The 17,575-nt window shown below is 34.3% G+C and overlaps 1 protein-coding gene across 4 annotated transcripts in view; it reads left to right on the top strand.

Moving 5' to 3' along the window:
• Positions 1-17,575, top strand: part of drosha (ribonuclease 3 drosha) — a 454,213-nt gene that overhangs the window by 82,863 nt on the left and 353,775 nt on the right. For all 4 annotated transcript variants that reach the window (XM_090395920.1, XM_090395901.1, XM_090395928.1 and 1 more), the window contains 2 exons: positions 398-566; positions 11,649-11,802. In XM_090395920.1, coding sequence (XP_090252046.1) covers positions 398-566; positions 11,649-11,802 — 323 coding nt within the window. The remainder of the gene's footprint in view (positions 1-397; positions 567-11,648; positions 11,803-17,575) is intronic.

Genomic DNA, 17,575 nt, shown 5'->3' with positions numbered 1-17,575 from the left:
CATCATCTTATGAAGATCATTGCTCAGATTGCTCTTAGAAAATGTTGATTTGATAAATTGAACTCTCTACTCTGCAATTCAGACTTTTTCCTGATGATTTCCACATATTTCAGCATATTTCATGAATATCCTATTTTTGCAGATGATATTAGTATATTGTGCAATATGTTCAGTGTTGTAATAAAATGAATGGTTTGAAGATTAGATAAGACTTTTATTTGATATGGTTCATATTATTTCATGCTCATGTCATACTTATAGATAATTTTTTAGCATTCTCAGATAATGTATCTAATTTTAAATTGTCCCTTTTTTTTATTTGATCTGCATATTACTTTTTTTTTATTATTTATTTTTTGAACAAAAAGTAAATGTATAAATTTGAAATTTTTCAAAGAAATTCAAAATCTGATAATGAGAGACATCATAAAGAAGATAGGGACAAGATTATAACTGATATCGAAGATGAAGAGGAGGAGTATGAAAATTATTTTGATGTACTCGAGTCTGAAGATTTGTGGATACGTTCTTCTCCTGCAGAGCTATACTATAGGAGGGATTCTGAAGTAATATTATTAATTTTCTACATTATCATAATTATTAATGCATTGTCTTAATAATAAATAATATTTTCAATAGCTATTATTAATTACTAGTACTTATTTTTCATTGATTTTTTGTTCTGTAATAATTATATTGTTTTATTTTAGAGACATCGAACTAATGTGCTTATGTATAGCCAGCCTGGTTAGCATACCTCCTCTCTGACTTACAGGATCTGTTCCTCTTATTGGAGACCTGAAGTGGCTTAAAAAGTTACGTTTGGTCTCTAGAGCAGGGTTTCCAGAATATATTAAAAAAAATTTAAAAAAATAAAATAAAAATAAAAATATATATATGTTCACGTGGTTAGCCGAGTGGCTATGTGCTTCACAACCATGTGCCTGAGAAAGGAGCGTCCTAGATTCGATTCCCATTGCTGATGTGAGGAGCTTAGGATCATTCTTGGACATGGACCATAGAGTTTTTCTCCCCAGTTTATCTGGGGTTTCATCCTGCAAGCAGGCAAACTGGCCTTGAGAACTCAACTCTTCTACAGACATAGGATACACCAGGAAGCATAGGGCTAACCACCTTATGTACGGTTGCAGTTAAATGAATAGAAAACCCTCAACACTGCAAGGCAAAAGAGGGAAAAGGAAGAAGATATATATATGATTAATAAAAAATAGAAAAAATCCTTAACCTATCCACATTATGAATGTCATCATCATGCGTATCAAGGATTTAGGCCTAGCATGGCCTGTTCCGGCCTTAGAAGTCATCGTTGAATCGTTTAAGTCTTGGTTTTCTTTTTCCTAATGGCTTGTACTTTAAGGCTTGTTTTGGTAATCTTTCTGTTTTCATTCTTTGAACGTGTTCCATCCATTTATGTTTATATTTTTTAATTTTTTCTATTACTGGTTCTTGGTTTAATTCTTTCATAATATCTTTGTTTCTTTTATGATCAAATAGGGTATACTTTGCAGTTTTTCTCATAAACTTCATTAATGCTGTTGTTAATCTTTGTTTGTCTTTTTGTTTTATTGTCCAGATTTCGCTTCCATACATTAAGACTGTTAGGGCTAATGTATTGTATACTTTTAGCCTGATTTGTTTTTGAACTAGATTTGGTTTAAATATAGAGTTAATTGCACCTGTTATTTTTAAATATTTTGCAATTTTTACGTTTTTATCTTTTTCATTTTCATATGTGATCATACATCCTAGGTAGTTAAATGAATTCACCTGTTCTAAGATCTTGTTATCTATTACTATTTTAGTTCTTGCTGGATCTTGTCCTTTAAAGGCCATAGTTTTTGATTTTTCTGTTGATATTATCATACCATAATCTTTGGATATCTCATTTAGATCTAAAACTGTCTGTATATCTTCAGAATTTGTAATTATTATTTGGTCGTTGGCGTGTTTAAGTTAACTGTAGGAGAAAGTTTAATTCCTTGATGTAAATTTTTATTCCATTTTATTATTATTTCATTTAAGTAGATATTAAAAAGAGTTGCTGACCCTGTCGGACCCCCTTGGTTTATCTCTCTCGTATATGATAGCTCATGATTTAATCTTATTTGTATTTGATTATTTTCACATATACTTGTGGTACCTTTTAGGATATTATTTGGTATTTGTCTTTCTTTTAATATGTTAAATAATATGTTTCTTTTAACTTTGTCAAATGCTTTTTCAAACTCAATAAATGCAATATGTGTTTCTAAATGTATTCTCTTTTTTTCTCTATTATTAATTTTAGGCAAAAGGCCGGGTCTATACATGATCATCCTTTTCTAAGTCCATTCTGTACTTCTAGAATAAAGTTTTCGGAATATTTCATTAGTTTTTTATTTAAGATTCTGCTATATATTTTTTAACAGGAATTTAGTATACTGATACCTCTATAGTTTTTAGGGTCATTTCTATTACCTTTTTTAAAGATAGGAATCACAATTGCTTTTTTCCATTCTACTGGGGGGGGGGGATACCAGTTGAGTAAATTTTATTTTAAAATAATAAGAGTCTTTCTTTGAATCTTGTTCGTGCATATTTATATAGTTCTGAACCTAACTTATCTTCTCCAGGTGATTTTCCGTTTCTTGTTTCTTTCAGGCTAATTTCTAATTCTTCTTTAGTTATTTCCTTTTCATTTTCGTTAATTGTTTGCCAGTTGTCTTTTTTAAAATTATGAATGTACTATAGATTTATTTTATAGAAAAAACTTTCATGAGTGGGAGTTACATAAAATATACACACAATTGCATGAATCTATATAAACTATAAATTTTAAACACTGCTTTATCATTGTGATTTGAAAATTAAAATTTTTATTTTCATTCAGTTGAAAAAGGGAATGCTGCATACACATTGGGTAATCTGAAGAAGTTTCATTCTTGTAGAAAAGTTGGTAATAATAATAATAAGAGATAATTTTTGCATTGTTTTCAATAATACTTTGCTAGATAAATAGAAATTGGAGCATTTACAGGTTTCAAAGATTTCAATCTTTGACTTTATTGATTAGACCAAACTGCTTCCTTTAGTAGCTGCTGAAGATTAGCTACTTTGCAAAAAAAAGAAAAAAAAAGTAGTTTTTGCTTCTCATCATAAAGAGTTTCACTAGTTTCAAAATAGAGTGTCTCTATTTTGCTGGTTACACCTATCTCTATAAACATGCATGTTTTTTATATGTAACTTATTCTTTAAAATATAACTTTTCAACTCCTTATTTATATTTATTTTTTTAAATAAAATAATTCCAGTGTGATAATAAAATATGATTATGCACCCTCTTCACATTTATAAAATATGCATACAATGTAATTCAGAAAAAATGAACAAAATACGTATACTAAAACTGGAATGAAATATTTCTTTTTATTTGATATTTGTGTATTGGAAAATATACTTCCTTCATGAAATAATTATAATGATGTTATTTTATAATATTTCATGTTATAAGAATGAAATAAAATGCATAAAAATAATGAAACAAAGAACAGATGAGTAAATATACATTTAACAAATGCTCCTACACTGAAATGATTCTGTAACAAACTATGGAAAAGTCCCAGCCTGGGTTGTAGATCCGCTTCTATTTTAAACAGGGAAAGCTCAAAACATTCACTGTAGTAAACTGAATTTCTTAGTAAATGGTGGTGCAATCCATTCCCAGAAATTTTCATTTGCTGAACAGAAATGGATATATTTTTAGCTTAATTTACCCACCAAAAGAGAAATATCTAATAGCCATGTTACTGAGAATATATGTGAGGATTTGCCATGCTTTAGAATAGAGGGTAGATCTGCAAAATGTTTACACTGATTGGTTCCTGAAAACCAACAGCTAAGAATACAGTTTTTGTGAGTAGTACTGTAAGAGGTACTTTCTAAAATTTATTACTGTATTTTATTAATATTAAAACTAGAAACATGCATATAGTTAAAGTCAGGCAAATAACTTTAATAAGTGCAGGAAACGCCTAGGCTATTGCTAATTACTTTAGTAAACTCTACAAGTGTTTGACTCTGTAATATTAGTTGTAACAGAGGATGACTAAACTCATGTTGGTTTTAAGTTAACAATAAGAGAAAAGTATACACTATATTTGTTAATTAGCTCATCTTTTGTTTAGATAAAATCTCAAGACTACAGTTGGACACCACATTTGAAAAAAAAAAAGCTATACCAAATTTGGTCATCGTGCCTATTTTTTGTTCAGATAATATTGACAAGCATTTTGTTTTACCCTTTCTACCTTCTAAGTCTATAAGCATGACATAAAACTAAAGTATTTTACGTTATAATAAGAGGAAGTTGTATACTAAGTTTGGTAATTGTAGGTAGTTTTGTACACATAGAGTTTGGAAGATTTTGATTTGAGTCCTTGGGTTTGAAATAGGGATTACACCTTTACATCTACAAATTTTTCCCATCATCTCCCCTCCCAATAGTATGGTATCATGGAAACTTGTGTCAACAGAGCCTCCAACCTCTGTTTCAGTCAGCCTTCCCTCAAGGCTACTATCGAGTAGTTATTATGCCAAAAAAGATTAACAAAATAATTGTTCCTCCCATCAGCTAACATCCCTCCCAACATACAGATTATAGTAATGTTGCTATTATTCCCTATATCAAGGACACTTTAGAAAAAATAGCCAGAACTAAAGAAATATAATCTCTGAATTGCTTTCATACCACATATAAAACTGGCTGCCCTTATCAACTTTCTTAAGGATCAACATCCTTCTCTCTCTCGATTCCAGGTGTGTGCAGGTTGCAAGTGCAAGAGCCCTTGTGCTTGGAACTTATGGTATTGTGGTCTTTCTGGGAGGTCTACTAGGAAGAACACAAGAATTATATCCACTGTCACAACAGTCATGTCACGTTTTTTCTTAAAAAAAATTTTTTTTTAATATTTAAATACCATATTGTCAGCATGGCACCAGCGCATGAACAAACAATGATGGCAAAGACCATGTTGTCAGACGATTTGAATTTGTGGGATTTTATTCAGTGCAGTTTGTTTGTGTAAAATGTATTTGGTGTGAAAAAATAAAGGTGTGGAAGGAAATTGAAACTGGAGAGAGCAAGTGTTAACTGTTTCAAAAGTGAGTGTCTGTTAGGTGACAAGAATGCAGCAAATATTAGTACAGTAGACAGTACCAATGGTAAGATGGAAAATGATGTTATTAATGTTGAATGTGTAGCCGTGGAAACAGAGGAGAACGAAATGGACATTAATAAAGAATTTGCATGCTTGAATGGGAAAACACACAAAATTGAGAAATTGCAGAAGCGGCAAGAGATTAGCTGGGATGAAAAGAGAAAGAAGCAGGCAGTCCGACTGAACAAACAAGAAAAGCAAGTTAAGGAGAAAATTATGTACGGAGACTCAGTGATCAGGGGTGTACTTAATGAAAACATGACAAAATCTGTTTTCTGGGTGCAAACATTCATGATATCAGCCGCACCATTCAGATGCAAAAAGGTAAGGTGAAGGAAATGATTATCTTGGTTGGTACAAATGAATTGAGAGGCAAGAAGTATTCTATGAGGAAGGTCATAAAGGAGTTGTTAGAAGAAGCAAAACTGAAGAGTGAGAAGGTGAAGATTGTAAGTTTCCTACTATGCTATCAAAGAGGGGGAACTGAGGAGGAGGAGGAGGGCGTTAATAGCAAATGAGTCTATACGTAGATCATGCAGAAGAAATGATGTAGGATTTGTGAATCTGTAGTTTGTGTTTGGCGGAGAGAAGGGTCTGTACAATGTTAATGGACTGCATCTAAATGGTTTTTGTGTTAGGTGTCTAGAGAGAGAGAGAGAGAGAGAGAGAGAGAGCTTTGTTCACCATGCATGCTGAAGCACAAATTCAGGAAAACTTAAGCAATTAGGATGGAAGCAATCACAATGATGAATAATGGATTCAAATCTCACAGCTCTTAATTAGAGAGCAAATCTTCTCTGCCATCCTGACTGACAAATCATGCTATTTATAGCCATGTAGTAATGCTTTACAGGACAAGCTTTATTATTTATAGTATTTACTTGTAGAAATAAACATTTATTTTATTTATTTGTAATTACTGGTTAAGTCTGGTAATTACAAGTTTCATTTATGACACTTGTGTGCAAATATCATTTCATCTTATTCACTGGACCATTCATGGAACAAAAATATTTTTGAGTTACTTATTTCACATTAATCTTAGTTAAATATCAAAACATATTTCAACATTTTCACACTGAGCTGTGTATCATGAAACTACAGGTGTTTGCTATGTGTTATGCCTTATGTTGCCCTAATGTGGTACGAAACACATCTAGGCATGAATGTTTTAAGAAACAGACCAAGCATGCATTTCATGTTAATTGTTTTATCATGTTGTCTATTTTTGTGTTAAATGTTTTCTAATAAATTTTTTGTAAGTTCATCACTTAAGAGTGCTTGCTTGCAGATGAAGTATCTAATATCAAATGCTGCAAAAATTTTAATTTATGTGTTTATTTATTTATTTGTTTGCAAAGATTTGAATAGCGGTGAATTTTTTTGGAGACATATTAGAAGTTTTCATGGTATCTTTTGTCATTTTATAGTTTTCTAATTATGATATCAGATTTTTTGATGCAAAATAAAAAGGTTATAAAAATATGAAATCACATATTTATTTAAGTTAACATCAGATGATTAATTAATATGTGCTCATAATATATTCTTGCAGTAACTGTAGGATTGTATATCTTCTTACGGAAGGTTTTTATTTGCTTAAACAAGTTGTGTACAGTATCTATTTTTTGCAGTTGGTGGCAGAGTATAACATGCTTATGAATCTGGTAATCTGTAAAATAGAGAAACGAAATTATGATAAAACAGATTTTTTGATGCAAAATAAAAAGGTTATAAAAATATGAAATCACATATTTATTTAAGTTAACATCAGATGATTAATTAATATGTGCTCATAATATATTCTTGCAGTAACTGTAGGATTGTATATCTTCTTACGGAAGGTTTTTATTTGCTTAAACAAGTTGTGTACAGTATCTATTTTTTGCAGTTGGTGGCAGAGTATAACATGCTTATGAATCTGGTAATCTGTAAAATAGAGAAATGAGATAAGAGATCAAACTTAAGGGCTTTCGTATTAGTTTACATGATCACTTGCATATCTTTTTTAGTTACAATTAGGGTGACGTGATTAATTGAATCTATGGACAGAAAGAGAGCGAGTCATTCATGAGTGTTGTTGGAATCAGAATGTAGTTCCTTTGCGTTTTGTCATAATCTGAGCTGTTGTATGGCTATCCCATCACCTCTGTCTCCCATGCAGTTTTATAGTGATATTAAAATTACTTTTCAGTCTCATTTAGTATTTTTCTCAGAATAGTTGTTATTGAGCACATCTGTTTAAATTTATACTTTTTTAGGGAATAGTGCATAGATTAAGTTACTTTGTATCAGAGATTATGCCTAAGTTTGGAACTTGAATAGGAAATATTGTGAAATTTCCTTCATGTAGAATTAATGCTTCATGTTTATTTGATTTGTGTGAAAAGGGTTAACCATTACTATTTTTAACCTCTTAAGAGTTTGTTTTGTAATTATTTTGTTTACACATTGCCATATATTTTTGTTTGCTTAATGAGTGACCAAGTACACTATAATACTCATTTATAAAGAAAGAAATTTCATATTAAAAATTGGGAATCCGTTCCACATTTTGTTTTGTAGGGTATTATTTGGTCCCAGGTGATTTAGTCAGTTTTTCTTTTTTGAAAATATCTTTTCCATACTTCTTACTCAAAACTTTTTTCAAGCTTTTTTTTACAGCCAGGCTGGTTAAGCTGCTTACACAACATATGTACACTAGACAGGATTAGATTATAAGTAATTCTTTCATGATTTTAGTAACTCCTCAAGAATATAAGACCCAACAAGAAGTTAGATGCTTTATTGTACCCATTAACTATCAAAAATGTATGGCCACAGTTTATGCTTTATCCTTAAGTCTAATATCTCTCTCTCTCTCTCTCTCTCTCTCTCTCTCTCTCTCTCTCTCTCTCACACACACACACACACACACACACACACACACACACACACACACACACACACACACACACACACATATCACAGGGTATATTTGTGATTTAATCAAATATCATCATCATCAAATTCCTGCCATGTACCCTCAATGGGTGTACAGGATATGACAGTACTACATGAAAAAAATTGGATCATTACTAACTTCCTATCTACAATTTTCCTCCAAATCAGTCTGTTACTTGTCAAGACTCCAACATTATCAGATCTTATATTTCTATCATCTAAGGCACTTTGTACCAATCCACCTACATCTTGGTCTTCCTCTGGGTCGTTTTGCTGGCAACCTGGCAGAGAACACTTGTTTTGTTAATCTTTCTTCACCCATTCTGTTTAAGTGACCATACCACCTGAGATTAGCTCTGCTAACGCATTCCTGGATGCTGACAATGTCAAGTTCTTTCCTAATATCCTCGTTTTTAATATGATATTGCCATTGATGCCATCTGTTCAAGCCCCTAATCTTTCTCAGGACTCTCATATCTGCAGTCTCTAGTCTTTGGTCAAGTGTTTTACTTCTGACCCAGCTCTCAGATCCATAAGTTAAAACTGGTTTGAACACTGTCTTGTATACAGCTAATTTAGTGTTCCGACTAATTTCTCTCTTATTCCATACGAATTTATTCAGTTGACTTCCTACCATACCAGCTTTGCTGATTCGGTTGTCTATTTCTATATTTAATTTACCATCTTCAGTAAGAATCGTGCCTAAGTAGCTGAAATGTTTCACTTGTTCAGCAGGTTCTCCATTCACAACACAGTTGACATTTTCAATGATTCTGCCTATTTTCATTGTCTTTGTCTTTTTATTGCTGACCTTCATACCATATCTATTACAACAGCTATTCAATTTAGTCAGAGAATCTTGCAGACTTGTAGTGGATTTATTTAGAAGTATAACATCATCCGCATAAAGCAAAGAGCTGACATTAACATCTCCAATTTTGATATCAAGTTTAATACTACTTTCCTTCATAATGTGATCCATATAGATAATGAATAACAGAGGGGATAATGTACATCCTTGTCTCACACCAGATTTAACATTAAACCCTTCCTGTACTTCCTCCAATTCTAACTGCTGACTTACAACTCAAATAAAGACTAAGTATTACTTGATATAATGCCCCATTGACACCATATAACTGTAGCGTATTGAATAGCTTCTCTCTTGGCACCTTGTCATATGTCTTTTCCAAATCGACAAAACTTAAATACAGATCTTTGTTATATTCCCATGCTTTCTCAACTATTTGTCATAAAGTGAAGATGTGATCCTGACAGCCTCTATTTGGCCTGAATCCAGCTTGTTCTTCACCAAGCTTTTCTTCCACAATTCTTCTCAACCATTTTTCAAGTATACTTGCATAGATCTTACCAGGAACACTCAGTAGGGATATACCTCTGTAATTCTCACATTCAGTTGTATTTCCATTTTTATATATGGGTACTATGAGAGCTGTACTCCAATCATCGGGAATTCGTCCCTCTGTCCAAGCTTTCTGAACTATGCAGTGCAGCCACTGTAAGACTCTTATACCACCCTACTTCAGCATTTCTGGTTGAATATCATCTACTCCTGTTGCCTTTCCACATTTCAAGCCTTTGATGGCTTTTTCTACTTCAAGTATGGATATGGATTCCTGACTGCATGCCTGGTCAGTGTTTTTTACCACTGTGCTGTCATCACTGCTTGTTTCATTTAGCAGTTTTTCAAAGTAATTACTCCATGCTTCAAGGATATCTTTTTCTCCTGTTTTCATGTCACCTTTATCATCTCTAACTCCTTTTACAGCACTCTTTCCTCCATTCCTAAGCTTCTTCAACAACCTCCAGAATATTTTGCCACCTTCTTGATATTTATTTTCTATATTCTTGCCAAAGTCCTCCCATGACTTTTGTTTAGCTAGTTTTACACGGTGTTTAACATTCTTGCATTTGTCTCTGTATTCTCTAAGAGCACAAGCTGACTTATTTGACAGGAACTTTTGATATGCTTTCTATTTTCCTTCACTGCCTCTTTAACTTCCCGTGTCCACCAGGGAGTTCTGATTTTTTTATCCTTGCAGTTAACCTCACCACATGTCTCTCTGGCAGAATCAATGTTTTCTTCAGAGTTTGCCACTGAATCTCCAAGGTTTGATTCCTGTTCTCAAACGCTTTCATTTTTTCTTCAATAATCTTTGTGTATTTTAGTCTACAGTTCCCATCTGAGAGCTGCTCAACTTTTATTCGCTTTAAAACATTCTTACATGTTATTCTTTTCAATATGAAATTCAATTTTATCCTGCTCAAGACTAAATAGTGATCACTTCCAATTTCAAATCCTCTGTACACTCTGGTGTCCTGCACCAGGGAGAAAACATCACTATCAACAATAACATAGTCGATGAGACTTTTCTTATTCCTGGCCTCTTCTCTCCATGTGAATTTGTGCACATTTTTATGTTAGAACATGGTGTTAGTAATAACCAGTCCATGTCCTGAGGAGAAATCCAACAGATATTTGCCATTATTATTAGCTTTGCTCTTTTCTCCAAATTTTCCCAAAATATTTTTGTATGTCTCACAATCATTTCCTACTCTGCTATTTAGATCCCCAACTAGGACCAACTTTTCCTTTTTCATTGTGTCAGTTGCTTTTTCTAAAGCCTCAAAAAATTCCTCCACTTCTACCTTAGTAGAAGCTTCTGTGTGACCATAGGCACAAATAAGTCTCATTGTCCAGTTCCCCATTTTCATATTTGCCCACATTAGTCTACTTAAGACTGGCTGCTATTCAAGAAGATTAGCCTCGTATTTTGTGTTGAATACTATGCTACTCTTTCTTTTCCTTGATTGTCATTGCCTGAATATAACATTTTGTATTTATTGCTCAGAAAGATCTCACCAGTTTTTGTCTTTTTTGTGTCAGTCACCCCTTTTATTTCGATCTGGTACTTATCTAATTTCTCAGCTAGCTCCATTTCTTTGCCATTCAGGCTTCTTATGTTGATAGTACCAATCTTTAACTCTGGTGATGTTGAGTTGGGGTTTGTTTTCAGATTTGTTCAAGTAGCTGACTTTTCGCTGTTCGCCCTGGTTCCCTGGCGAAAACAACGGGGGCTTTGTTTAACCAGGCGATGCTCCAGCCAGCATGAAATTTTGTCATGTTGTACCATCATTTTTTTATTTTGGTTTAAACCAATAAGAATACAATTTGGTCGGCTAAATCTCAAATTGCCATCCCATCCTTGTTCGTTCAGTATCAAAGTAGATACCCAACAGGGTGCACCACAAGAAAGTGAGGATTGGACATTAGGTCAGAAGCCCTGGTCGGTTTTCCGCATTCCTTTAAAGGCTATGTGGAGGTCTCCTCTCAGTTATACAGCTTTGAATCTTTAGCACCCCAATCAAATATTCATATTGATAAAGAGTCATCCTCTCCCTTCCCAGAGAGAAGCTCTAAATAGCTTAGCAAATTTAAGAGTAGTTATGAATCTCTGTTCTTTTCAGGATCCTAATATTATCATGGGAACTGAAAAACTTGTGGATCTCCATTGTGAAGTTTATACAGCACTGATAATGCGTGCATCTCAAGTAAAAGCAACGAAGCCAGTGTATAAACCTCCACCAAGGAAGACAAAATTAAGAACACCAAAACCACCTTGTAAGCTGGTGTTTTTATGATTATCTTCATATAAAAAATGAACTATTTTAATTTTTATAAATGTAATTATTTTCTTGAACATTATTTTTGCAATTGATAATGTTGCTTTATGATTTAATCATGCTAGCTTTTGATATTGATTCAGCTAGGGAGGCAAGTGGTGTTGTCTGCAAGGATAGAAAAATAAGAATGCAATGGTGGATACAAAAAGTTAAAGATGCAGTTCTGGAAAAGAAGAAAGCAAACCAAAGTGCATAGCAAATCATTTGTTAGATGTGCTAAAAGAATATAGACAAAAATGTAAGCATGCTAACCTATGTGTGAAAGAAGCTAAATAAAACTCATGGGAAGACTTTGGTAAGAATATAGAAAATAAATATCAGGAATGTGGCAAAATATTTTGGAATCAAATGCAAAAGGAATCAAAAATGACATAAAAACTGCAGTTAAGGATATCCTTGATGTCTGGAGTAATTACTTTGAATGACTGTTAAATGAAACAAGCAGTGACAGAACTATACTAGAGCATAAGACTATTACACTTTTTTATAAAATCTTTATCAAGTAGCTTTATTTTTATCCTCCTACATGTTTTGCCAATCTGTTTCTATTGGCATCCTCAGGGAATACAAATCAGTAAGCACAAAATGAAGGTTACAGACTAGGTTATAACCGATGGTTCTAAATCATACAAAAAATTGGTATTGTGCGTGACAATGTGCGTGTCTCGTTAACATGATTTATTCGTGATGACTCATGACGTAATTGTTATGAAAGTTCATTTCTTTGATATTTAATGATCTGATAAAAGTTTTCCAAATTTCTGGTAAAATTAGACCTTGATTCTTGTTTAGGTTTTCAGTTTTACAGACGACTGTAGCTGCTTCTTTAAAGGTTCTTGAATGGTAGTTATCTTCTATGTATGGCATAAGGCTCTTATCCCACTCAATGTGATGGTTAGTAGAGGCAAAGTGGCATGAAAGGCCTGAAATGTCTTGTCTGTTATTTCTGACATATCCTATGTGTTCTTTCTTTCTCGTTTCGAAGCTTCTAGATGTCTGACCTACGTAACTAATACCACATGAGCAAGGAATATTATATACTCCAGAGTATTTGTAGAATGGGTGAGGATCTTCCGGTGATCTTAAAAATTTCCGAATAGTATTGATTGGTTTGAATGCCACTCTGATCTTGTATGGTTTTAAAAGGTTAGCTAATTTTTTGGAAAGGTTGTTGACAAAAGGAATTGTAATTATACTGATGTATTGGACATCATCATGTTGTCGATGTGGTATATCAGTAAATAGAATCTTGTTATAGAGTCTTTTAGGGTAACCATTTAAAGAAAGTTCTCTGGATATTGTAGTTAATTCCGTTAGTAGGTCATCCTTGTCTGTCGTATACTGTATATCTCTTTTCTTGAGACTATGGATAATGCTAAGTTTCTGAGCTATGTGATGAGCTGAGTTGAAATGGAGGTAACGTCCAGTATTTGTAGGTTTTCTGTATACAGATACATTGATACTATTATTGGAGTGTTTCTTTATTAAAATGTCAAGGAATGGCAGTTTTTTATCCTTTTCCATTTCTAATGTGAATTTGATGGTATTGTGGAAACTGTTGATTTGGTTGAGGTAATTCATTAGTTCTTCTTTTGTATGATCCCAAATGATAAAGATGTCATCTACATATCTGTACCAAATTTTCGGTTTTGAAAAGATCTGGGTTAAGATTTTTTTCTCTAGATCTTCCATGAATAAGTCAGCACAAGGAGGTGAGAGGGGGGCTACCCATAGCTAATCCAGTGAGTCGTTTGTAGATTGGTAGCCCCCCTCTCACCTCCTTGTGCTGACTTATTCATGGAAGATCTAGAGAAAAAAATCTTAACCCAGATCTTTCCAAAACCGAAAATTTGGTACAGATATGTAGATGACATCTTTATCATTTGGGATCATACAAAAGAAGAACTAATGAATTACCTCAACCAAATCAATAGTTTCCACAATACCATCAACTGGTAATTAATTTACGGAATTAACAACGCATATAAAGTATATTAATTAAAGATAACTTTAATGAATCACTTCTATATTTCGGCAATGTCACATTGCCATCTTCAGGAACATAAAGATATGGTATGTGCACTAAGGAACTAACAAAGCAAATGAGGAAGAAAATAAGAAACTAATTTTGTTCCTAAAGTCCTAATGGTGCCCTCTTGCGGACTAATTTGGTAGTCTTGGCAGTTGGGCTGAAGTTCTCATAATGAAAGTCTCCCAAATTTAGGGCAGTTTCATGCACCCAAATTTGTTGAGGTTAGGAACGTTTTTTAGAGCTGCTGAAGATTCTTTGAATAATCTTTCGTATTTAAACTTGCTGTGATGGATTATTTTTGTTTTCTTCCAACAAATTTTATGGTGGGTATCTAAGGCATGGTCTGCCAGCCCAGAGCGGCTGTACTGGTGAAACCGGATGTAGTCTTGGTGTTCTGAAATCCTGATATTTGTTGTTCTGCCTGTTTGGCCAAAGTAGGACAATTTGCAGCTGCAAGGGACCTGGTATACACCAGGTAGGTCTAGGGGAAGTGGTTGGTCTTTGGTAGAGCGGATAAGGGATGCCAACTTTTTATATGGTCTGTAACAGGAAGTAAGGTCATATTTTTTGAGGATATTAGTTATTTTTTCAGAGGTGCCCTGGATGTAGGGGATAGTGATAGACTTGGTGTAGTCTTTATTTTGGAGGGGGGGGGGGGAGGGGGGTTGTGGTTTACAGGTTTCCCCCACATATAAATTAGCCAAACATTTAGCCAAAACGCTCACACACTACACTGGCAACACACCATCATACATAAAAAACTCGGCCCACTTTAAAGCCAGTATAGAAAACCTCACACTCCAACACACTGACATAATGGTCAGTTTTGACGTCTCCTCCCTATTCACTAATGTCCCACTCAAAGAAACCCTTGAGCTCATCCAAGCCAAGTTTCCTCCCGATATCTCAGCCCTATTTCAGTTCACAATGAACTCAGGCTATTTCGTTTGGCAAGGAAAGTTCTAAAAACAGATAGAGGGGACAGCCATGGGTTCACCACTTTCCCCACCCTTGGCCAATTTCTTTATGGAGACATTTGAAGAGAAAGCCTTAAACTCCGCCCCACAAAAACCCACTATTTGGCTTCGTTATGTGGATGATGTGTTTGCTATTTGGCCACATGGCTCAGACACACTCCACTCCTTCCTAACACACTTAAACAACCAACATCCCAGAGTCCAGTTCACCTTAGAAAAAGAGGAAAACAACACCCTCCCCTTCCTAGACACTTTAATCACCCGCCAGCTTGATGGATCCTTGGTTTTCTCTGTTTACAGAAAACCCACCCACACTGGCAGATACATTCACCAGCAATCCCCCCCCCCTCACAACAATATGGGGTGATAAAAACACTATATAACAGGGCAAAATTAATCTGCTCAGATGACAAGGCCCTGACTATGGAACTAAACCACATCCTCAACACTTTCTTAGTCAATGGCTATAACCCCAAAAAAATCCAAAAAATACTAAAACCTGTAAACCACAACCCCCCTCCACAATAAAGACTACACCAAGTCTATCACTATCCCCTACATCCAGGGCACCTCTGAAAAAATAAATAATATCCTCAAAAAATATGACCTTACTTCCTGTTACAGACCATATAAAATGTTGGCATCCCTTATCCGCTCTACCAAAGACCAACCACTTCCCCTAGACCTACCTGGTGTATACCAGGTCCCTTGCAGCTGCAAATTGTCCTACTTTGGCCAAACAGGCAGAACAACAAATATCAGGATTTCAGAACACCAAGACTACATCCGGTTTCACCAGTACAGCCGCTCTGGGCTGGCAGACCATGCCTTAGATACCCACCATAGAATTCGCTGGAAGAAAACAAAAATAATCCATCGCAGCAAGTTTAAATACGAAAGATTATTCAAAGAATCTTCAGCAGCTCTAAAAAACGTTCCTAACCTCAACAAATTTGGGTGCATGAAACTGCCCCAAATTTGGGAGACTTTCATTATGAGAACTTCAGCCCAACTGCCAAGACTACCAAATTAGTCCGCAAGAGGGCACCATTAGGACTTTAGGAACAAAATTAGTTTCTTACTTTCTTCCTCATTTGCTTTGTTAGTTCCTTAGTGCACATACCATATCTTTATGTTCCTGAAGATGGCAATGTGACATTGCCGAAATATAGAGGTGATTCATTAAAGTTATCTTTAATTAATATACTTTATATGTGTTGTTAATTCCGTAAATTAATTACCAGTTATGTCTAACCAACGTATAAGTCTTACTACTAGAACAATACCATCAAATTCACATTAGAAATGGAAAAAGATAAAAAACTGCCATTCCTTGACATTTTAATAAAGAAACAATCCAATAATAGTATCAACGTATCTGTATACAGAAAACCTACAAATACTGGACATTACCTCCATTTCAACTCAGCTCATCACATAGCTCAGAAACTTAGCATTATCCATAGTCTCAAGAAAAGAGCTATACAGTATACGACAGACAAGGATGACCTACTAACGGAATTAACTACAATATCCAGAGAACTTTCTTTAAATGGTTACCTTAAAAGACTCTATAACAAGATTCTATTTACTGATATACCACATCGACAACATGATGATGTCCAATACATCAGTACAATTACAATTCCTTTTGTCAACAACCTTTCCAAAAAATTAGCTAAACTTTTAAAACCATACAAGATCAGAGTGGCATTCAAACCAATCAATACTATTCGGAAATTTTTAAGATCACCGAAAGATCCTCACCCATTCTACAAATACTCTGGAGTATATAATATTCCTTGCTCATGTGGTATTAGTTACGTAGGTCAGACATCTAGAAGCTTCGAAACGAGAAAGAAAGAACACATAGGATATGTCAGAAATAACAGACAAGACATTTCAGGCCTTTCATGCCACTTTGCCTCTACTAACCATCACATTGAGTGGGATAAGAGCCTTATGCCATACATAGAAGATAACTACCATTCAAGAACCTTTAAAGAAGCAGCTACAGTCGTCCGTAAAACTGAAAACCTAAACAAGAATCAAGGTCTAATTTTACCAGAAATTTGGAAAACTTTTATCAGATCATTAAATATCAAAGAAATGAACTTTCATAACAATTACGTCATGAGTCATCACGAATAAATCATGTTAACGAGACACGCACATTGTCATGCACAATACCAATTTTTGTATGATTTAGAACCATCGGTTATAACCTAGTCTGTAACCTTCATTTTGTGCTTAGTGATTTGTATTCCCTGAGGATGCCAATAGAAACAGATTGGCGAAACATGTAGGAGGATAAAAATAAAGCTACTTGATAAAGATTTTATAAAAAAGTGTAATAGTCTTATGAATAATTGTCAAGAAAAAAATTCAACATATACTAGAGCATTTTCAAGAGGAATACATATCAATACTTGAGGTAGAAAAAAAAGCCATCAAAAACCTGAAATGTGGAAAGGCAACTGGAGTTGATGATATTCAGCCAGAAATGCTCAAATATTATTATTATTACGTAACACCTCCAGGTAGTCCTAAGACTAATCGAGAGAGGGCACCTACTCTACAGCTCTATATCTCCACTACTCCACCAACTGCCACTACCTTCGTCATCTACACCAACAGCATTTACTGCCCACCATCAACACCAGTATTTTCACAAACATCCATGCCCACAGCGGGATTCGAAC

This window comes from Typopeltis vanoorti, chromosome 1, assembly GCF_054136105.1.
Source record: "Typopeltis vanoorti isolate ZY-2024b chromosome 1, IOZ_Tvanoo_1.0, whole genome shotgun sequence".
NCBI classification, from domain to species: domain Eukaryota; kingdom Metazoa; phylum Arthropoda; class Arachnida; order Uropygi; family Thelyphonidae; genus Typopeltis; species Typopeltis vanoorti.
The sequence above is the reverse complement of the archived record's forward strand: the minus strand, read 5'-3'. Positions and strand labels throughout refer to the sequence as shown.